The sequence below is a fragment of the Pteronotus mesoamericanus genome, unplaced genomic scaffold, assembly GCF_021234165.1.
Source record: "Pteronotus mesoamericanus isolate MK-2021 breed Mesoamerican mustached bat unplaced genomic scaffold, CSHL_Meso_final contig_52, whole genome shotgun sequence".
NCBI classification, from domain to species: domain Eukaryota; kingdom Metazoa; phylum Chordata; class Mammalia; order Chiroptera; family Mormoopidae; genus Pteronotus; species Pteronotus mesoamericanus.
Genome location: NW_026555189.1, coordinates 9,385,597 through 9,407,593, shown reverse-complemented (window position 1 = coordinate 9,407,593; position 21,997 = coordinate 9,385,597). Strand labels below are relative to the sequence as shown.

Sequence of the window (21,997 nt, the reverse complement as noted above, 5' to 3'; positions counted from 1 at the left end):
TAAAATTCCATTATAACAAACTCCAAGGACAGCTAAACTATTTTATTGTGGCAGGATTTTGTTAAACTGTGTACATGTCTAGAATTTCTATTTCTAGTCCATAGGAAATTGAGAGAAATAGCTACTAAAGTAAAATAAGAGAAACAAATGAAAGAGCTTGCATTTCTGGGTGGAAGAAAAGGAAAAGCCAAAGAAGAAACCCACTAGTTGGTAGCAATTCTTAAATATTCGTGCCTCCCTCCCCAGCCAAACAAAAGCCAAAAAAAGTCACTGCTTATAGCAACATAGGATGCCCCTGCCAGAACTCAGAAAAGGCAAATTCCAGAAGTGCAGTGTGAGGCGGGGGTGATGGTCACATCTGGTAGTTTCTGTTGTAATGGGTGTTGTCTGTTTGTTTATGCCCTTTTAACTGTCTTCCCCCATTTCACTTAGAATAAGGATATATTTTCAAGAGAAAACAAAGACTGGAGTATCTGGTACTAATAATAGCTTTCTAGTTCCAGTCTGTGGACCATTTATTTAAACAAAAGTTCAATGTCATTAAAATCCTCAGTACAGTCTAAAAAGAAGGCACTTTGTCTATAATTTACAAAAAGATTTCATCTGCTATATGTTGGTGAAAATCCCAATACCTGGATACTTTGCATGATGTACATTTTTTCAAAGCTGGCTTTCACTTCCTGTAGTGATCACACCACAGCCAAGCAGGTAGCAAGTTAGGGGAACAAAGGGGCAGCAGTGCCAGAGGAACATCAGCCTGTCCCCAGCCGTCTGGCCTTCACACAGGAAGCCTGATGAAGTAGAGTGGTGAGACTTAGGGAAATGCAGTTTCTCTAAAGACAGGATGAAGGGCAGGAAAGCTGAGCGCTGCCTGCCTATAATTCTTTAAGAAATAACCAGAGTTAGTTCCTAACAAAGTAGTTTGAACAGCTGATTATTTTTTTAAATGGCCTGCCTCTGTATGATACTTAATGATGGACATGTCATTACATGTTTGTCCAAACCCACAGGATATGCAACACCAAGAGTGACTCCTCATGTAAACTGTAGGCTTTGGAGGATAACACCATATAGGTTCACCTGTGGTGACAAATGTACCATTCTGGTGGGGGACACTGATAATGGGAGAGGTTGTGTATGTGCAGGGTCAGGAGTACATGGGAAATCTCTGTACCTCCTGCTTAATTTTGCTATGTAACTAAAACTGCTCTAAAAAATAACGAAAAAGAAAAAATGACTACAAAGCTAGGACTTAGCCAAGGGGGTTATAAATAAGGGCCTCAGCCACCCAATGGGAGAATGTCCCTTAGATTCTGATACCTGGGGCCAGTAGAATCCTGTGTAACAGATCCTCTTCTACCCACCCAGAGTGTAATTCTTCTGCCCCTGAACTAAGGGAACCCAGAGCAAACACCAGTCCCCTCAGGCCTGCCTCCTTACCAAGGGGAAGAGGGAGCTCCCTGCCACAGTCAGGGCCTGGCAAGCAAGCCTGGGGTCCCCAGAATGAGTCTCCTGTCTCAGCCTGAGACCCTCAACTATTGACATTCCCATTGTGTCTAAAGTTCCCGTTTACCGCCAACTAGGCATGAAAGGAGAGATGCCCGTGACTGAGTCCAAGGCAGGGGAGCCTGTGAAGAGGTGCAGTTCAGTGGCCTCGCTGTTCCCTCACACCCCAAAGTCTGAAATTGTCCCAGGAATCCACTTTAGGGCGGTTGTCACAGAAATGTTTTTGTACTTCTAGAAAAAGTGTGGGTTATCCTCTGAGGAAGTGATGGTTAAGAATCAGAGTATTGAACTTACGGTTGGATCTGAATGGAAATGGTCTGCCAATTAAAGAGAAAACACTGGAGACAGAGGGGCAGCCTCTTAAGGCAGAAGTCCCAAAACCAAAACAGATTCAGGTAGAGCCTCTGGGGAAGAGGAGCCTTCCCACTCTTCTGTGGCACCCATGTGTGCCAAGTGTCCCTCGCCAGGTGTTCTTGTTTTTAAACGAGAAGGTGGAATTGGACCCATGGTTGTCATAAACTCTCTGGCATCTAAAGGACCTGAAGGTGAGTGTGTGATCAGTCACAGTCTGTTAATAATAAAGCCATAAATTGGAACCTCAATCTTTTTTCCTCTTCTCTTACATCCCGAGTCCAAGTCAATAAATACATTACGTACCCAGCTTACTTCTCTTCACAGAGCAGGTAGACAACATCTGCTAGCCCTTCAACCCAGGGCCAAGACAGAAGCCTTCCCAGGCAAGCAGCCAGAAGCCCTCTCTTCACTCCAGAGCCGTGAGAAGTCAGTTTCCACCTGCATTTCCAATAAAGGCGGTTAGAGGTAAAAAGAATGGAAGTAGAGGTGTAGCTGGTGCTGGCTGGTAAGCCTGGCTTCCAAACTCATCCATAAAACTGACTTAAAGTTTAACTTATTTTATATGAGTTATATTAGATGGAACTTCAAATCCCAGGAAGAGAGTGAGGAAGGGAGTGTGAGGAGCTGTCAGCAGTGTGAGCCAAGCTCCAAAGGGCTCTTGCCGAGCGCTGGCTGGTGCTTCTTAGCCCCAAGCCGGTAGGTGACACAGCCTCAACACCGAACCTTGAAACCAGCACACCTGGCAGAAGCCCAACCCTAGGGAATCACAAAATAAGGACCATGAGTGACACAAAGGATGAAATACTGTTACCTCAGCCAACTGAAGAAGCTGCTTAACAAAAGACTAGATTCCAGCTTAAGGGTCATCTTTTATACAAAAATCGATAAGCAACATTTTACACTATTTCCCATTGATACACAAACCTTACACACGCAGAGTGGAAACTTGCCTTTCTGAGCAACAGAGCAGCCAACCCATCCCTGCAGAGGGGCAGGGGATACACGCTGCTTGCCTCCCTCCCTCCCCGGTCACCTGCCAGCCTTAGGGACAGCTTGCCACACAGAGCTGGGTGCTGGGGGCGTGGGCCATTCTCTTTCCCTGTCAGCTGTGTCCCACTCTGCCAACCCCTCCTCTAAGACGCACTACCTGGAACACAGAAACAAGATGAACTAGGGTTCTAGCAGGATCCAGCTAAGTCAAGTCGGGCTGGGGTCCTGCCCATCTTCTCTTTATTATGTGACTTAGGGGAGCGAAGGAAAAAGAACAGTCAGAAATGCAGTAACATTTTACAAATAATAAATTTATTTCCAAATCCTGAATTATAACCAAATTACAATTCCCTCTAGGTATGTTTTGCTGCTTTACACAAGAATGTTAAAAAACATAGTCAATGGCCAAGTCATTTATACAGCAAGCGTCCTGGGGACAGTTTATTTGGATACGATGAGTCCGGCCACCTCTCGCAGCTTCTCAGCTGCTCTGCAGCCGAGCCTGCGCCGAGGAACTCCTGCTTCCTCCCTGGCAGAGCCCCGCCCCCAGCAGGAGCTTCCTTCCCCAGGGGCCATGATGTACACAGGTGAAAGCACAGAGATGAAAGGGTTTTGTCAGCAGGCCAGGGGTGCTCCCGCCGCTCGATACTTGGCTCCCATCCTCTTCAGGTACAGCCTCAGCTCATAGCCCAAAGCGGGCTGGCGTGCGGCGAGGAGTCATGGGCTCCCCTTGCTCTTTTCGACCAGGTGTATAGATCTTTGTAGACCTGCAGACACAGGAAGAAGGGTTAGGAATCACACTGATGCTCAGTCCAACCCGGATACACAGCAGGACCAGGAGCCTGAGGCCTCACAGTGTCTAGCTGGTGTTGAGCAGGCTTTGGGGCTGAAGGGGCTTCTCCCCCAGCACATTTCCACTCCCTCTGCCTTCCCCATTTGTGAGTGGGAGCAGAATGTTACCTCATTCTGATATCCACTAAGGAATGTTGTAAGATAGATTATTTAACAACTCCTTTCGTATCCCCTAGGTGAGCTGTGGAGGTAGCCTTCCATCCACCTCACCAGGCTGCCCCTCCAGCTGCATCTCAGACTCTGGCTGGCCTTTGTCCCCAGTTCATGGGAGGTGATCTCTAAACCCTTGGGATTTCCTAAGGAATTGGAGTGTCTCTGATACATGGCAGGAAGGCAGGGACATGGGGGTGACTTGGACCACATCTGATAGTTATGCTAATAAGATGATCAAGGGCTGGGGGCCACCAGGCCAGAAAAACCAACCAGGTGATGAGAGGGCTGTGCCTTAAGCCCAAGCTCTGGGGAGGGAAGGGGTACTGGACACTGAGTCAGCCACACGGGTGTTGGTTCAATGTATGTGTCTACATATGAGACCCCCAATAAAACTCGGGTCAGATTCCCTGTTGGCGATGCTCCAGGCATACACATCACTGCGCCAGGAGGTTAAAGCAGCCCTGAGAGCCATGGAAGCTTTGCACGGGGGGCCCTCCCAGACCTCACGCTATGCACCTCTCCCTTCAGCTGGTTCCAATTCATATCTTTTTGCTGTAATAAAACTGTGATCAGAAGTATAGACTTTCCTGAATTCTGTGAGTTGTCCTAGCAAATTACGAAACCTGAGGACATCTACAGGGGGCCCCAGATCTGTAACAAGCTGGTCAGAGGTGAGGGTGACCCGCGTACCCCCCAGCCTGCAGCTGGTGTCTGAAGGGAGGGCAGTCTTGCGGAAAAGTGTGCCCTTCACTGTGAAGGCCGACCTAACTCGGGCACCAGCCCGGGCACGGCAGTCCAAGGCTCTCCGCCCCTCACCGCTGTGCCTTCTGAGCTCTGGCTTGTCGTTAAAGCTGTGAGACCTACTCTGTTACTCCGACCGACCTCAGGCCCCAAATACAACACAACTGACAATGACCAGGAACGGCAGATTACCATCCCCGCCTTGAAGGTGCATCTGGAACTCCTCCAAGTCTCCACATGCGACCACCATCAACTTCTGTCACCAACTCACCTCTGCACATTCAACTTAAAATACAACCCTGCCTCTGGGCCTAGAGGATCCATCAAGCTGGTCCCCGGAGCTTCCAGGGGCACGCTCTCCCAGCCAGGGCCCCAGGGTCAAAGCCTACCTGACACTGCCCAGGGGGCTGCGCTTTTCCTGCTCCTGCCGCCGGGCTCGCAGCTGCTCCTCGGCCAGCGCCATCTCCTCCTCCATGGCAGAGGCTTCCTCTTTGGCCCGCCGGCGGTTCTCCTAGAGAAGCGGGGGAGAGCTCCTGGGGGCCACTGGGGACCAGTGAGTAAGAAGGCCCTGTCTGCACCCATTTCCCTGCTGGGAGTCAGGTGCTGTGTGAACCACGCCAGCTCCCAGAGGTGGCCACACACGGCTCCCTGGCCCAGAGCTAAGGCCAGGGCCTGCTTTCCTCGCTGATTCAAAATAGACACTGGATGGCTCAGTTCAAACCCTGTCTTGCCACAGCACCCCATTCAATTCAATAAGTATTTATATTTCCTTATAAAGTTCACGACTATTCCAGGAAGTACAGGAAATAGGGAAGACATTACAACTGGCTGAAACGCTCAGACTTAAGAAGATGTGTGCAGGCCCAGTGTAGGGAGGACTATGCTGAGAAGGGGGAAAGCAGAAGCCCCACAACATTCTGCAACCCTAAATAATGGATCTAGATGGTAGCCACCAATGGACACTAAGACCATGAAGTGGTGGAATAGCAGGTAGAGAATTTATAATGAAGGAATCAGGTAGAACCACTGGGCAGGTCCAGCAGCAGCATCAGCAGGACCCCCAGGCCTTCTGACAGGATCTAAAAGGAAGCTCGCAGCACCACAACATTCTATAACAAGGGTCCCCAACCTACGGGCCGTGGACTGGGAGAAAACAGGCCACACAGAAGGAGGTGAGTTTAAATGTAATGAGCTTGAATCATTCCAAAACCATCCCCCGCACCCTAGGCCACGGAAAAACTGTCTTCCACAAAACTGGTGCCAAAAAGGTTGGGGACTGCTGTTCTACAAGATAAATGACCTGGTTTCTGCAATAAATCAATACCATAAAAAGGGGTGGAGACAGAGCCTGCTCTAGGATAAAAGACTTAACACATGTAACAAGAAATTTCAATATCTGGATCCTAATTCAAGCAAATCAATTTAAAAAGTTATCTTTGAGATAAAAAGGGAAATCTGAATAGGGACTAGAGGCTTAGGTGACACTAAGGATGAATTCTGTTCAGTGATAATGGCATGGAGGTCTTATTTTAATTTTTTAAAAGTCTTTTTAAAACCACAAAGTCAGGTATTTAGGGATGAAAAAAACATGGTGTCTGAGATATGCTTTAAAATATTTCAGGAAAAAAGCCCACTGCTCCCTCGAGGCACCTAAGCGCTCACCACCAGCTGTCTCCACAGCCACCACCCTGCTGGCCCTCAGATGGCCTCTGCTCTCTTCCTGCACTTGGCCCTGCTGGCAGCCCCAGGCGGAGCCCACCCTTCCTTCGCCCTGGGGCTGAAGGGCAGGCCCGTGGCTCCTCCGCTCCCTAACCTCCTCCTCCCCGAGGACTGCCTGGCACTCGGCATCCCTGCATCTCCTGTTTTGAAAAACCTACCTCATTCTATCAGCAACGAGTGGCTGGCCCAGCTCGTCCTTCCAGAACCATCCCCACCCACCCAAGCTGACTTGCAAAAGCAAGCCAAAATCCTAGAGGCCCAAACCAGAACCCACCAGAACACAACTGCAGGAGAGAGAGTGGGTACATCCCCCTCGTAGGTGCCTCCTGGATGCCTTGAGCCCATGCCAACAAACACACACGACAAGGGCATATGAACTCTGGAGCAGGTTCTCCGGGCTCCAAGGCATCTGGTTTCTTGCAAGAAACCTCAGTCGCTGGCCAGGATGCTGTGCCCTCCCTCAGGGCATGGGCTCCCACGCCCACAGCAGGAGCCTGGCCCTCCACAGCCTGTCCTAAGACCAGCCAGGGCCTCTGAGAGGAGTAGGAAGAGGCAGCTGGGGAAGCAAGGGAGACCAGGGGCAGGCACCTCAGGATTTGGGTGAGCCAGTGAGTATATGTAAGAGACAATAACAAAAACACATCATGAGGAGCAGACGAAAGCATTCTTAGTACATTCTTTTTAAAAATAAAGTACAGAAGTAAAATTAATTAAAATATTCCAGGGGAAAATATGGATGTTTGGAGGGGGATGGGAATAATCAAAACAAAACTGGCAGAATGTTGGTAATTATGGAGGCTGAGCGATGAATTCAGTGGAGCTCATTATACTGGGTTTTCCCCCCACTTTTATGAATATTTGGACTTTTAAATAACACTTTAAAAAAAAAGGCTTAGCAGACCAAGCAACTGGAGTGAGTGTGGGGAAATCGGAGACCAACCTGGTAAGCCACAGTCACTATGTTTGAGAGAATAAGTGAGGGTCAGATGACGATGTGTCTTCAGTACCAGGCCGAGGGGAAATGGGTCCCAGAAGCAAACAGAACCTTCATGAAAAGTGCAGGATCCTTACCTGCCGAGACTTTCCTGCCTGTTTGACGCTGTAGAACATGGGGCCCAGCTCGGCCAGCCACTCTCCGTCCACAGCAGTCACGCACTGCATGTACTCCTGCAGGCAGAAGGGCCACAGAGTGGTGGTCACGGAGGGCCAAGGCTTCACGCTGTCCCTCCCGGAGTGGTTCCACAATTAGGAGATACGTGGAGAGGCCCTACCTCCCAGCCCTCTGAGGCTGAAAAAGGCAGGGAAAAGCCTCAGAGACCGTAATTTTAATCCCTCCTCCCACCAAAAATTCCTCCATTCTTAAGAAAATGCCCCACCTCAGAAAACCATTCCAATGATGACACCAAAAGGGCTTGCTTGTCCCAGGCAGTACGTAGGAAACTCTTGCTGGCACAGCCAAGACCACTGTGACTTAGAGGTTAACTCTGTAAGTTCCCCCAAACCCTCAACTGAAAACCTTCCTCAACTCTCCTCAAAGCAAAGTATGTGGTCTTAAGTTTCCCGAGGTCAAAGCTCATCCCAGAAGGCTGTGAAGGGGCCTGGCCCAGCCACGTGAGCCTCTGTCATTCAAGCCACCTTGAAAAAGACTCACCTTGGTGGTCATGACCAACTCGTGATACACTATGTAGTCTGGGGTGTAGCCCATTCCGAAGAGGGAGCTGGTAGGGTGCAAATGGCAGGGCATCCCTGTCCGGATATTCACATACTCCCCAATTCCCTAGAGAAGAGACAAAACAGGTGGCCACATCAGGAAGACGCTGCTCATTGGGGCAGCTACCCCGTTCCTTTAATACTGTCTTGACAAGTTTGTGAGGAAGCCCAGATCTGCAGAATGGTAGTGAGAAAGGAAGAACTTTGCCCATGTACAAATTATCAGGCCAGGAAGGGGCCACAGATCCAACAGGCTCACCTTGAGCTTGGCTGCCTGGTGGAAATAGGCAGCACAGATACACTTCCTGACGATGTCCCAGTCGGTGCCACATGAGGCCAGGCTCATCCTCTGCTGCACCATGATGTCCTTGAGCTGAGCCCGCACCTCCCGAACCTAGAGCAGGACACCGGTAGGCAGGGATGAAGCCCTCCTTCCCATGCCTTCCACCCCTCATCCCAACATCCCACTTTTCCGGGCCGCTGCCCCCACCTTCCGCATGGCTTTGGCGTGGATAAAATGATCATTACACCAGATGGTAGAGTAATTATTGTTTTTCCACTGCAGGTAAACATTCAAGTAGGTCAAATGATCACTCTCAGGGACAGCAAACTTCTCCCGGATTTGATCACTCTCCTCCTCTCGGCCCTAGGAAGGGAAAAGGGACCTCTAAGCACAGGAGTCCAGGCCCGCTGGAAGAGGCTGGAGGTTCTCACACTATCACCTAAGCACATACACAACTTCAAACACGTCAATATAGTGCTCTAACAACGTCAGAAGCATAACATAGTTTATAATAAACTATCCTAATATGTGAGGGTTCAGGTACAACCATAATAGAAAACAAAAAGTGCTCTTGCAGATTTTCAAAACACTCCGTGAGAAGTGTTGATTTAGCCCATCACTTCCCTCTACCCCAACCCCAACCTGCTTAACTGGAAACAGCAAAATTGTTCTTTAGAAACTATGATTCTTGTCTCTCCATTCTATTTTAATAACACAGAGAGAAACTACTGCCTTCTCTAATCCTTCTCAAGCCCATAACTCCCCCTGAGGCTTCTGGGAAGAAAGGAGAGCTAGACAGCGTGCCCCCACCTTGGGCCTGTAGAAGATGGCTGGGACCGAGAGCATGGAGACAATGAGCAGGATCTCGGAGCTGCAGCCCATGTCACAGGACACAATGAGCATCTTGGAAAGGGCTGGGTCCAGCGGGAACTCCACCATCAGCCGCCCAGTTGAGGTCAGACCACCTAGGAAAGGGGAGCAAATCCAGATATTCAGAGAACAAGTGCAGTGCAGAGGGAGAGAACCAGCCGCCAGAGCCCAAAAGGCCCTGCCTGGCTCCCAGGGCTGCAGCACCTGTGTTGTCCAGGGCTCCAAGGATCCAGAGCTGATACATGGAGTTGAGCATGTTGTCCTCAGGGGGTGGGTCCATGAAGTGGAACTGCAGCAGGTCCTGTACCCCCAGGGACTTGAGCAGTAACACCACATTGGCCAGGTTGGTCCTCTGGATCTCAGGCACCGTGGTGGTCAGGAGCTCATTCTTATAGGCGCTCTGGGTGTACAGCCTGCCAAGGAGACCGAGTCCTGCTGCACCTACCACCACACTGCCCACTGAGCAACACTACCCCAGCTTCTCACTGCCTGTGTGCCCGGGACAGCCAGGACAGAGGAAGCCACAGGTAGGAGAATTTCTCATTTCTTCTCCCGCCCCTCCCCATTTTCTCTATGAATTGCCAGTTTCCACCTATTCAAAACTCAGTCCTGCCAGTTTACTCTTCTGCTAGAGTATCCTACATGATTAACTTCTGGACCCAAAGAGCCTGGGACCAGAATTGGGGCTGGGTTTTATTTTCTTAATATTTTTCTTTATCTTCTGGATTTCTATAGTGAATGCATTATTTTTTAAAATCAGAACCAAAAAAGAATAATTGGAGAAGTAAAAAGGAACCAGCAGTGTAATTTGTTCAGATTTATTCTCTGAGGGAAAGCATGCTGTAATTATTGGTCTTCCACTACAAGTACATTCAACATAGGCCTGCCTAAAACCCAAACCACTCAGACCTCAGAGCTGCCTGGAAAGGCTACTTCTTCCACTCAGCAGCCTATGATGAGAGGACCAGCAAGCGGCAGCCCACCATCCGTCCCCAGCCTCAGGGAGCAGCTCTCGGGCCAGCATACCGCTGCTGGATCACAGTCCAATCTTGCCCACACCAGCCCAGGCCCCACACTCAGCAATCCCAGCGCCACCCCGGAAAGCAGGCTGGCACGGGGCTCCTACCTGAAACACTGACCTGGGCCCGTCCTGCCTGCTCGCCCTGACCGCTGGTTGGCATTAGCCTGGCTGATGGGGTAGATCTGCAGAGCATCCATGCCAATCCTGGGGTTGAAGACCTGGGGGGGGCAGCAAAGAACTGATTAAGGACAGTAAGGGGAAGGGGAAAAGGACAAGGGAGACGGCCATGAGACAAAAGACAAACCCCAGCTGCTACAACATTGCAGAGCAAAGTGTCTTAGCAATACAGGCAGCCATCCTTTTGGAGCCAGGAACCTCAAGAAATTTCCCCAGAACCACCAGCTCCATGATCTCTACTGAATTTTTTAAATTGTCTGCCTCATCAAATAACCACAAGGATTAAACAAATCAAGCACGTAGCAAATTCAGAACTCAATAATTGTTAGTCTCTTAAACCAGCACCACTTTCACGTGAATCCCTTGTTGGAGGGCCAAAGACCCAGAGCCTGCTTCCCATCCCAACTTAGCTTTGGGTGAAGGCCCAGGGTGCTGGCACCTGCATTTTTTCTTACCTTTAATTTGCAATAACCAGAATCGATAACAAACATGATGCCGTCAACGGTCAGAGATGTCTCAGCAATGTTGGTAGCGACGATACACTTCCGAACGCCATCTGGAGCCTGGAGCCGGGCAGGAGGTGCAGGGAGGGAAAGCTGTAGGCCTTCATGTAGCTAAGACCCCACCACCACCACCAAGAAGAAAAAGTGTGCCCACCCCTGCCAGAAAAGTAATTCCTACTCCCTCTTGCCATCCTTGGGAGAACCCAGGAGACCCAAAGGTGAGGGCTCAGGATGGACATTCTTGCTGTCACACCTTCTGGAAGATTTTGGCCTGCAGGTCAGAAGGCAGCTGGGAGTAGATGGGTAGCACAGCCAAGGCGGGTGCATTCTCTAGTTCTTCCAGGTGTTCCACAATCTGGTCTGAGGTCACCTGAGGACACAGTAACCATGAGAGCATGTGTGGGAGCCCCACTCTCTCACACACAGGATACACTGTTTCATGATGGTGACGATCAAGGCACGCACCTCTATGTCCTCCTGGCCAGGCATGAAGATGAGGATGTCCCCGGGGGCCCCTGACAGGTGCACCTGCAAGGACTGCTTCACTGCGGCCTCCACGTAATCCTCCTGCGGGGTCTGCAACCAGCCAGGGGCACCATCAGAGGACAGTGTCAAGGGAAATGCAGGCCTGGGGCTAGAGATGGACTTTTGGGGCTGCCGCACCTGCAGATGAGCTTGACTAACCCCGTGGCCCACTCCAAAGAAACAATAAAACAAAACATACCTAGAGCACAGTCCTTCGGCTCTGAGCCCAGGAGCTACAGGCTGCCCTGTCTGCCTCAGGGAACCCACGACACCTTTCCCAGCTCGGTACCCTATGCTATGCCCTCCCACTTCTCATTAGAGCTCATGGTCAGTTCAAAAAAAGGAGGTCCCGGTACCTTGCTGAAGAGGATGTCAACAGGGAAGGTACGACCAGGGATGTGGAAGATGGGAACATTCCCAAAAAAGGCAGCAAATTTCTCTGCATCCATAGTGGCCGATGTGACAATGAGCTTCAGGTCTGAGCGCCGAGCCACCACCTAAGAGAAGAGGTCAGTCAGAGGCTTCCCCACAGGTGTAGTACCCTTGGCTTCTGCCCTCCAGTCTCATCAACATTATTCCCGAATAAAAGAGAACTCAAAGCTGCCGAAGTGGCACATAGATGCGTAACAGTCCTGAAGACTGAACCCATGTAGCCACATCCAAGAGACCTATGAGTCACTCAGCTGAGCACGAACAGAGTAAACTACATCACCAGGTCTGAACCCAGCAACCTGGGAGCCTCGGAACACTGCCTGACAGACCTCTTCGGCTTCCCCTGGCTAGACCCCAGCCCCGCTGAAAAACCCTGATCACTAACTGCTGACACAGAGAGCCTGGACCCTACAGCCCTCACCTCCCGGAGCAGCCCGAAGAGTACGTCGGTGTTGAGGGAGCGCTCGTGTGCCTCATCCATGATGATGGCGCTGTAGTGATCCAGGTCTGCTTCCCGGAGGGACTCTCGGAGCAGGATCCCGTCAGTCATGTATTTGATCAAGGTGTTTTCTGAGGTGCAGTCTTCGAAGCGGATGGCATAACCCACCTGGAGGTCACAGAGACATGGCTCAGAAGCTCTAGTAACAGCTTGCCACCAGCACACCCCAGGCTGGGTCTAGCAGATCAGCTCAAAGAGACAGAAGCTACCAAGTAATAACCACAGCTCAGCCCTCGCCCACTCACCTCCTCGCCAAGGCTTCCTCCCATCTCTTCACTGACTCTCTTGGCCACTGACATGGCTGCCACACGCCGAGGCTGAGTGCACCCAATCATCCCGTAGTCTGTGTAACCATCTTCATGCAGGTACTGGGTCAGCTGAGTGGTCTTACCACTCCCCGTCTCCCCAACCACAATCACGATGCTGTTATCTCTACAAGGGAGAGAAGGCAAAAAGCAAATCAGCCAGAGTGGAAGACACAGCCACCTCCTATCCCCACATCTGGCTATCCAAGAAGCATGCTTGCTTAGAATAATTTCACTGGGTAAACAGCACTGGATCGAGACACTACCTGAAATGTCTAGAATATGGTAAGGTTTAAACAAGTGACTGATAACAAAACAAGGCCATCTTGCTTACTTCCTCTTCTCTATCAGACATGATGCCCAATTCAAAAGAGCTACCAAGTAAACACAGGAGACAACGGGGACACTCCCCCCCATTCAGTACTGGAATTCCCAAGCCCTGGGGCAGGATTACCTAATGATAGTGAGTAGTTCCTGCTGCACAGCAAAGATGGGCAGGTACTGCCTCTGCTCCAGAATTGACTTCTTTTTTGCAAATTCGCTGCTGGCTTCACTCTTTTTCTTCATGTGATTTGCAAACTTCTGCTCTGTCCTGAGAATACATAGCAGCCTAAGTGCTCTGCACGATTTCCCACATCTATCTTCCTGATTGGATTACTGCCCTTCTCCCTACACCCCAGAATGAGAACTACTTCAACAAGATGCAATAAATCTTCAAGACACTAGGTGATCTGGGATGCTTCTCACCTCCTCTACACTAAGGGAGAACTGCTATATGAGAATCCATCATCTACAACACACCAAATACCCGCAGTCAAAGAGAGCTAAATAGGGCTCAGAGGAGTTACAGATTAGCAAGTGGGCAAATCCTCTGCCTTTAAAAAAAAAAAAAGGTGTTCAGCCAGAAGAGGAGCTGAAACTAGGAGGTCACTACCTTATACAGAATCCCCTTGGGCAATTTCAGCACAACACTGAAAGCACTAAAAGGAAGAGTCTTGGTTGCACAGGCATGACCAAGGACAAACCTCCTCCCTCCTTGACAGGATAGTAGAGTCTATAGGGCTTCTTTTGTCAAAGAACTGTAAGAATAGTCTGACTTAATATTTACCTACCTCTGAAAACACTCCAATACCTAACACATGAGCACATCCCAAGACTCAAAAGCACTATGTAGTTTTCCCAAGACTCCACAGCAAAAAGATACCAGCCCAGTACTACATGAGTCCACATCATCTTCCACCCTCCCTCCTCCCAAGACTATTCCTCTGTCAAACCTACCCCATGCTCTGTCAAGCTTCCTATTTCTAATTTCCCAGTCCCTCCTGGTCAGCTAACAATTAACATCTAAGGGATTAAATTTTCTAGAGACTAACAAGGGCTGATCTAGTAGTACCAACTTCTTATTTGGGACACTTCTCACAGGGTACAGAGAATAATTAATTCAGATAACAGTTCAGTAGGACTTTAGAGTGTTCAAAGGATGACCTTAGAACTTCACAAGAGACATGTGTCCAGCCACCTACCCATTGTGGGAATCCCAATGAGCACTTACCCGACATTGGCTTAGATACCTCTATGAACAGGGAAGTCACTACCTGATAAGACAAACCTTTCTATTTTCAAAACTCTGTTAAAAATAGTTCTTCTTTATGCTGAACTGAAATCTAAAGGGGGCAAAGCCCACCTTCCCACACTGAGCATATGAAAGGCACTTTAGCAGAGTGGCTAAGGGTGGGTTCCTAAGCTAGACTGTCTGGGTCCGATCCTCCCTCTACCACTTACTAGCTGGGTGACCTCAAACAAATTACTTAACCTCCCTGCACCTCATTCTCACATGAATTGGGAATAACAGCTCCTATCCCTTGGAACTGAGCAATTCAGTGAGAATTCAGTGAGCAAGTATCTGTGAGGCGTTTAACACTGCCTGGCACAGAAGAAGCTCCTGCAGTAGTAGCAGCAATAGGAATAACATCTAAGGAAAGCTGAAGATGCTAGAAAAGAGAGACCAGGAGGAAGGGGCCAGGAGAGACCAGAATACTCAAAGTGATACCACTTTCCTATTCATGAGCCACGAACTTTATCGGTTCCACTTCAAGGGCCCTTGTGGGCCCCCGTCTTTGGAGACCAAGACTGCTGGCCAAGACTCCTACCTATAGTCCACTTTACCATCTTCTGTCAGTGCTTTATCTGGCTCTTCCTCTTTTTTGACACCCATTATATCTCCCAGTTTGGTTCCAGCCAATTCCCAGTGTTTGTGCTGAGCCTGAAAAAGACATGAAAAGTCAGTCTGCTCCTTCCTGTGACACAACCGTGTTCAGGAAAACAACCCCCTTGTACAGACTTCATCTGGCAGCAGGCAGTAACTTCCCACAGGGCACCCCATCCTCACCCTTAGGCTCCCAAAGCATCAGGCCCTGTGGCTGTCCTCACTAAAGCCCTGGTGGAGGAATGCAATGCCCTCCTGCAAGGGCTGGCTCTTGCTCTGTGAGTGTCCTCTAGTTTCCAATACGAACCCCACCTATGAGATCTAATACAATTTTTAAAAACAATATGCAGAGACTCCCCAGCCCCAGGTGACAAGAAACCAACCTTCTTGCGTTCCTTTTGCTCCCTGTGCTTCCGCACTGTTTGACTGCCTTTTCGAGCGATGATGGCCAGGTCAGAAGTGGCATCCTTGACTGGAATCACAGGCTCTGGCTGCAGGAGGATGAGGGAAAGAGAAATGTCCGCTGATCACTAATCTCAACAGGAAGGTCCATTTCTCAACAGCCCTAGTGAATGAAAGGACCGGCTGCCCTATCATGATAGGGACACTTTTTCCCCCTTCGTTTCTTTCTTCCTTTCTAGTTCCACTTCAGGTCTTTCTGAGTTTTCTCCTCTTGGGACTCAGAGAAACCTCACCTGTTTGGTGAAGACAATGCGCCCATCCAGAAAGGGAGGCACCAGGTTATGCACCATCAGATGCACCTTGGCTGCACTATCCTCTTCAAAGTCCTCGTCCACCTCTAGCCGATGGACCACCCCGCTGGTGAGCATGCGATTGGTCTCCCAGCGCTCATTATCCTGTAAGGACACAATAGAAGGCCACACTCAGAATGAAACCAAAAGGTTGTCCTGAAAAGTCACCAGGCAAGTTCACACATCAAGTCCTGACAGAAGGGCCATGGGGGCGCAGGGATGTCACAGGCCCCTCTACCCTGCAGCTCCTTAGAAGACCTGCTGATCTCAAATCACCTGCAGTACTGTTTCCAAGAAGCAGCACTTTATATCTCAGTCAGAAGCTCTGCAGGGGCACACAAATGGTGCTGTCCCAGCACCCGCAAGGGAGTACGGCAACGGGAGAAGTTCTAAGTTGGGTTTGGTTTGGTTTTGTTAATCTACTGAAAGCTTGCACACCCACCCCTCCTCTCCCTCCAGTTACAGCTGTATCTGATACTTCAGCACTGGGGAGACAAACTGTGCTGCCAGCGCATGCACATGACCTGCTGCTTCTCCCACATGCTCACAGCTCCAGCTGAATCTGCTCCTACGACTGTACACAGCAGCATCACCTCATTGATCTGTCTCCGCTGAGCCGAAATGCGCTTCTGCTTCTGTTTATGCAGATGCTGTTCCCGCCTCCTCACATAGTCCTCGGAGGAGTAGGCCAGGGGATTGTGGAACTCATCATATCCTTCATCCATCATGTACCAATCCCGGTCGGCTTGCTGCAGTGCAGGAGACAAAGCAAAGGGAACAAAGATCCAATCGAGTTTATGCACAAGACATGGCCAGAAGGGGAAATGTTTGGCAAGAAATCACTAGGGCAGTGGAGCAGCCCTTGTGAGAGGCGAAAGAGGCCACCCGGCTCTAAGGTGAGCCATCTACAGGAGAACTACAGTGACCAACTCTGTATATGTAAGACTTTTTATGACAGCTCATCATGACAGCACTTCTTAGATTTACCACATGGTGGCACCAACACATAACAAGAAAAGTTAGGTCTGACCAACATTAGGTGAGAAGTTTCCTCACCAAGGCTGTGCCTCTGGAAAGAGATTCCAGGGCTTTGGGACTGGACAGGGCTCAGCTTCCCTGAAACTGTCATCAAAGTCCAGTTCCACTAGAGTGTCACTCATGGCCCTTGTGCTGTGACACATCCCGTCACCCATTCACCAACGGATGGCCACCATTTTTCATTCAGTCCCTCACAGACATAAAGTTTTTACCCTCTGGTCATCCTCCCATTGCTGCCGCTCCTCTTCTGTGTCAAATGAAATCCCTTCTTCACCATCCTCACGTCTTGCTGAAGGAGAACGCACAGCAGGTCAGACCACACTACCCCAGCTTATCCCCAGTAGCCACCAAGAGATCTGCAGAGCAGCAGAGCTCCAAAGCACAGCTCTGCTCAGCCTGACCAGGATGAGCGACACTGCTTTCCCGCCCCCCGCTCCCACACTGCCTTACCTCGGCCCCTGGACAGACGCGGAGTGGACCCTAGGTGTCTTCGGTCATCAGCCCACTCGTTGTATTTGTAGGATGGGGTTGGCAAAGGTGTGTCATCCGAATACCTGCTCCTCACAGACCTGGGAAACAGTATAATCAGCATCACTAAGCTGGGGAACATGTCTCTCCCAGCCCAGATCCCTTTGCCCTCATTACATCCACCCATGCCACCCACCCGGAGAAACTAGGTGCTCGGCCCAGAACATCACCTATCCCGATCTCGACTGGAGAGCCGATGGCTCCGCTCAGAATCCCGATAGGAAGGTGTAGGAGAGGGCGATTCCCACTGCGAGCGCTTTGAGGAGCCATAGCCACTGTCCTCTTCCTCCCAGGTAGACCTTGAAGGGGTGGCTGCATCTGGAGCCACAAAAGACACATCTATAAGAAACATCTCATTTAACCAGGACTTGGCTCTAGAACTATTAGCCAAAAGTCAGTTTCCCAAGTTTGTCTTACTATTTATAAATGTGGTACCTATTGTCATTGATAAAATTGTTCTGACAATTTTTAAAGATATCTACATTTTAACAGTCCAGTTTCCATCTGTGTTTATAACATTTCAAGAAATACCTGATTTGTCTCTGCAAACATAACCCTTTAAATATAAATAATTCTTTTTAATAAATCCTTCTCCTGATCCCCAGCTCCCTATTCTTTCTGCCATTTGGAAAAATAGCCAGTAAACCAGCCTTTCACCTTGAAGGAGCATCTCCATTCATATAAAGAGACCCAGGGCCTTCCCTCCCCACTCAGAACCAAACAGTCCAAAAAGTTCATGGTGGAATTGAGAATTGTCTCTGCCCACAGCAATCCCTCTGGGGATGGGAGATGCTCACCCTGCCTTTAGCACACTTGAACCCTCACAAACCACCACCAGCAACAGCTCAGTCTACCTTTAGGTCGGTGTCGTGGGCTCTCCGGTTCATTTCTCCTGCTGCGCTCTGACCCTCCGTCCCGCTCTGATCTGCTGCTGTGCCTGCTTCTGTCCCGCTCATCTGTCAAAAGTCAAACGCAGAGCTTAGAAAACATGTGCCCCGTCCCAACTTCCACCCGTCTTCACCCTAGAGAAAGGACAGGCCTTCCCACTCACTCACAGGTGCAACCTGCACTGCTCTAATGCGATCCATGGGCTCCTGCAACTCACATATCCCCATTCTTTCAAGGGGAAAAAATAGTTACTGGCTAGAAAGTTTCAAACTCACAGTAACAGTTATTTTCCTGTAAGAATTCAGAAAAGAATAGTTACGAACCTATAGTGAGTAGCTGTTTAATAGTTACAAGCCTATAAACTATAAAATTCAAACAATACTGAGCAAAGTCAGCATTGGATTTTACGTCTACCTTTGCTCCATAGCACTGTCCTTTCTCTATCACTGAGACTACTGTCAACTCTGGTTTCTTAGACATATTACCCATTATTACTAAGTTTCATAATAAATGAGGACCACACACTCAAGCAAAGCAGCTATGTTGCAAGTAACAATTCTTAAGCTGCCCGCTATTCCTAATCCCAACAGGCTCAAAACCAACCAAGATAACATTATGCAAATAGGGCTCCCTAATTTAGCGGGCATTATTAAAACTGCAACAGGAAAGAGGCTGGCATGTCAATTCAAACGCATAATAGACTATGGAAACTATACGGGGCAGTCTACCTCTGTCTCTCTTGCGGTCACAATCTCGGTCCCGTGATCTCTCCTTCTTCCGATCCTTTTCTTCCTTGGACGAGGCATAGACACCATGTTCCCGGCGCTCCCGCTCTCTCTGCCGACTGCGTTCCCAAAACTCTTCACTCACACCACCAGGATGGGATGGAGTCTCTACCCGAGCAGATCGATAATGTCTGAAACAGGGAAGGCAACTGGTAAAGGGACTCTCCATAGGAGAAAAACCTTACCCCAAAACTTCTGTGCCAAATGAATGACCTATGCTTTTCCACTCTATCCCCTGGTACTGCAGGAATACATACGGCAACAACCCCAAGCCTTCTATCAACATCTACTCACTGGTCTCCTTTGGATGTTCCCACAAATCTGAAGAACCAATTCCTATCTACCTTTACCATTATAGAACCATAATAAAACCATAAAAACAGAGAAAAACATGGAACATTACTTTCTGGCCTCCATTTTCATTCCCTTTGGGCCAACCCATTCTAAAGCCTTTACCTGTCTTTTCGGATACTTCGACCAGACTGGTCACTACCATCCTCCTCGGCATCCCTCTGGTCATCCTTGCTCTCTTCCCAGTCCTTATAGGAAGAGATTCTGGACTTCTTCTTGTCCTCCCCATCGTCTTTCTCCTCTCGCTCCCTCCGTTTCATGGAAGCTAACAAGTCCAGTCCCAGCAAGGAAGGGCGGGGAGCAGGGGCCTTGAAGACATGCTGCTCACTGGCCGCACTTTTGGTCTTGCAAATAAGACCGCCAACCTGACAGTCCCCATCAGTGCCTTCCAATCTATGGATTGAGGTATCCTCACTGGTGTCCGCCATGACAGGCTCTGGGGCTTCTCTGGAAGGAAGATAAACCATTTGGCATTGGACAGAAGAGGGGATAGACCAGGCTCTGCTATATTCCAAAATACTGTAGTTACAGGTATATTCAACCTTCCCCCTAAGAACAGAATTTCTTTAGTACCTCTTGCTAAGACCCTTCCATCAAGCCATTGCCAATCTCAAAAAATCATCCTACTCCCACATCAACACACATAAGAAATAGGTACACACACAGCATGCACATAAACACACACATCCACCCCAAACACCAGGATCCAAGAAAGCATCCTCAGGCCTCACAATGGCACACTTATTAGAAGCATGATGGCACCTATAAGGGAGTATAGGGGATTTGAAGTCAGAAACTTCAACTGGAATCCAGGCTCTTGATATTTTCTACCTGTATGATTGTAAGCAAATAACTTAATCTTTGGTTAGGCATAATTTCTATATCTATAAAATGGAAATACTTTTTGCTGTATCTAATCCATGGAGTTACTATGAGAATCAAACAAGAAAGTACATGTGAGAGCTGTCTGTAACCATAAAGAGTAACATAAATGTAATTGTTGCATTATACGATTTGCTGTGCTCCTATATACTCATTGGGTCCCTCACTATATTTTTTTTACATGAATTCTTTTACCTCTTCTCCTTTTTAACTTATAGATACAGCAGAAATATCAGTGTATAAGGCTATCATCCATGTGATCCACACTTTAGTGGCTTTTTTTTGGATCAGGTGTATGTTAGCAAAGTATTTTTAAAAAACAATCCATGTTCACCAAAAATATTGATGAGAAGCACCAGGTTAGAAAAGTGTTTTTGAAAAGTAGGTGGCTGTAAGATTTCCTGGGACTCTACTTGTAATAAATTCCTCTTTACCTTCTATTATACACCATCCACTTCTAAACATACACCAGTTCTGAGCGCTTGGGGAATCCCCCTCATTCCAACAAGTCAGTGAAGCAAAGGAAATTTCAAGGGGTGGTGTACCACCAGAATCCAAAATGTTTTACACAGCTGTAAATTAATATTGCCAACCAGACTGGACACAGTACAGACACAGAAACAGTAGCCATGGGTTTTAAAATGCCATCAGGTAGAAGACAAAAGGGAAAGCTGCATATTGGTGCCATCTGCATACAGATGAGAAAGTCCAAACAAGAGGGTAGAGCCATATAGGCTCTGCTCAGAACTTGTCTAAACTAGAAAATATGCCCCTACAATGCCATTCTACGCAGGAGAACCTTGCCTGTCTTGCTGATGCTGTACTCAGTGCCTATCAAAATAAACATTTGGTGAATAAATGGATGAATTTAAACTGATTAAAAGAAAACAGGAAACGAAACATTTCTAGAGACAGCAAAGGAAGATCCCAGCAGCAATGGACAAGGTGTCCGACATCAAGATTTAATTACCTGCTGAAATGAACAAACAAGGAGTTAAGGGGCTGGATTCTGGAGGATTAATGACAAAGAAATTACATGGGGTACCCAAAAACATGAAAAAAGAAACGGGATTTACTCCTTCAATTATTCACTCAGTATCATCCATGAGCCAATCGCTGTTGTGGGAAATATGGATAGAGCAGAGAGGAAAAGAGACAAAAATTCCCGCCCTCCTGGAGTCAACATTCTAGTATAGGAAATCACCTGGTACAGATATCACTATGACAGAGAAGACGACACAAGGAGCCCTACTGGGCTCTACGCCCGTTTGGGAGTGGGCTAATGCGGGTGAACCTGGGGGAGCATCCCTGGATGTCAGTGAGGCCGCACCAGGCAGCGGGGTCTGACAAGAACAAAGATAAGAGCCGGGACAGGCAGGACCTGCTCAGCAGCCATAGGGTAATTAAGATAAGTTGGGTAACAGGGACAAGACTTTTCCAAACCCGCGCCCGAACCTGAGCGAAGGACTGGTATCTGCCTCCTGGAGCCGCCATGACTGGCGAAAGGCAGGTCAGGAAGAAAGAAGGGATACTCACCTCACCAAGCCCGACTCTTGGGACCTCCTGTCCCGGATTTTGGGCCGCCGGAGCCGCCACCCCTCGCCCAGATCGCCTTAGAGATCTAAAACCCACACTTTGAAAGTGGCCATTATTGTCCCATAATACCTTGTGTGTCCTCTTCTATCCGTCCAAAGAAACCATAGAGAGCAACCCGGAAAATGCCAGCTCCTGGCTCCCAGTATGGTACATAACGCGACCAGGCCCTCAAGGCTAGAGCGTCCTCCTCTGCGTCTCTCATCAGAGACACTTCCGAGTTTCGCTGCGACCAATCATACTTAACCTAAGAGGCAAGGCCCCACCTTTAGCATGAAAGGATGGGAGGGAAAAGGAAAGAAGATGGTCATGTTTACTAAGGGCGGAAGTGACT

General features: G+C 48.8%; 1 protein-coding gene across 2 annotated transcripts; it reads right to left on the bottom strand.

Moving 5' to 3' along the window:
* Positions 1–3,145: 3,145 nt before the first annotated feature.
* Positions 3,146–21,849, bottom strand: DHX38 (DEAH-box helicase 38). Of its 2 annotated transcripts, none has more exons than XM_054579237.1 (27): positions 21,607–21,849; positions 19,294–19,635; positions 18,781–18,968; positions 18,019–18,120; positions 17,335–17,482; positions 17,087–17,205; positions 16,849–16,925; positions 16,192–16,347; positions 15,542–15,703; positions 15,230–15,337; positions 14,791–14,903; positions 13,095–13,232; positions 12,581–12,767; positions 12,258–12,443; positions 11,761–11,901; positions 11,345–11,455; positions 11,133–11,249; positions 10,832–10,939; positions 10,305–10,417; positions 9,383–9,591; positions 9,119–9,273; positions 8,516–8,671; positions 8,285–8,419; positions 7,967–8,092; positions 7,387–7,482; positions 4,986–5,107; positions 3,146–3,617 (listed from the first exon to the last, which is right to left on the bottom strand). In XM_054579237.1, the coding sequence occupies exons 2-27, from the start codon at positions 19,614–19,616 to the stop codon at positions 3,533–3,535; spliced, it is 3,681 nt and encodes a 1,226-aa protein (XP_054435212.1). In that variant the 5' UTR covers positions 19,617–19,635; positions 21,607–21,849; the 3' UTR covers positions 3,146–3,532. The 2 variants fall into 2 exon arrangements, with proteins under 2 accessions (XP_054435212.1, XP_054435213.1); XM_054579238.1 differs by having other exon boundaries at positions 21,736–21,849.
* Positions 21,850–21,997: the final 148 nt, after the last annotated feature.

Excerpts from the sequence above, each read along its gene's own strand:
- DHX38 (XM_054579237.1), bottom strand. The coding sequence starts at position 19,616 with ATGGCGGACACCAGTGAGGATACCTCAATCCATAGATTGGAAGGCACT. Across the intron at positions 17,206-17,334 it reads TCCAGTCGAGATCGGGATAG|GTCTGTGAGGAGCAGGTATT; the intron begins GTGATGTTCTGG and ends ACTGTTTCCCAG. Across the intron at positions 15,338-15,541 it reads GCATTGTCTTCACCAAACAG|CCAGAGCCTGTGATTCCAGT; the intron begins GTGAGGTTTCTC and ends ATCCTCCTGCAG.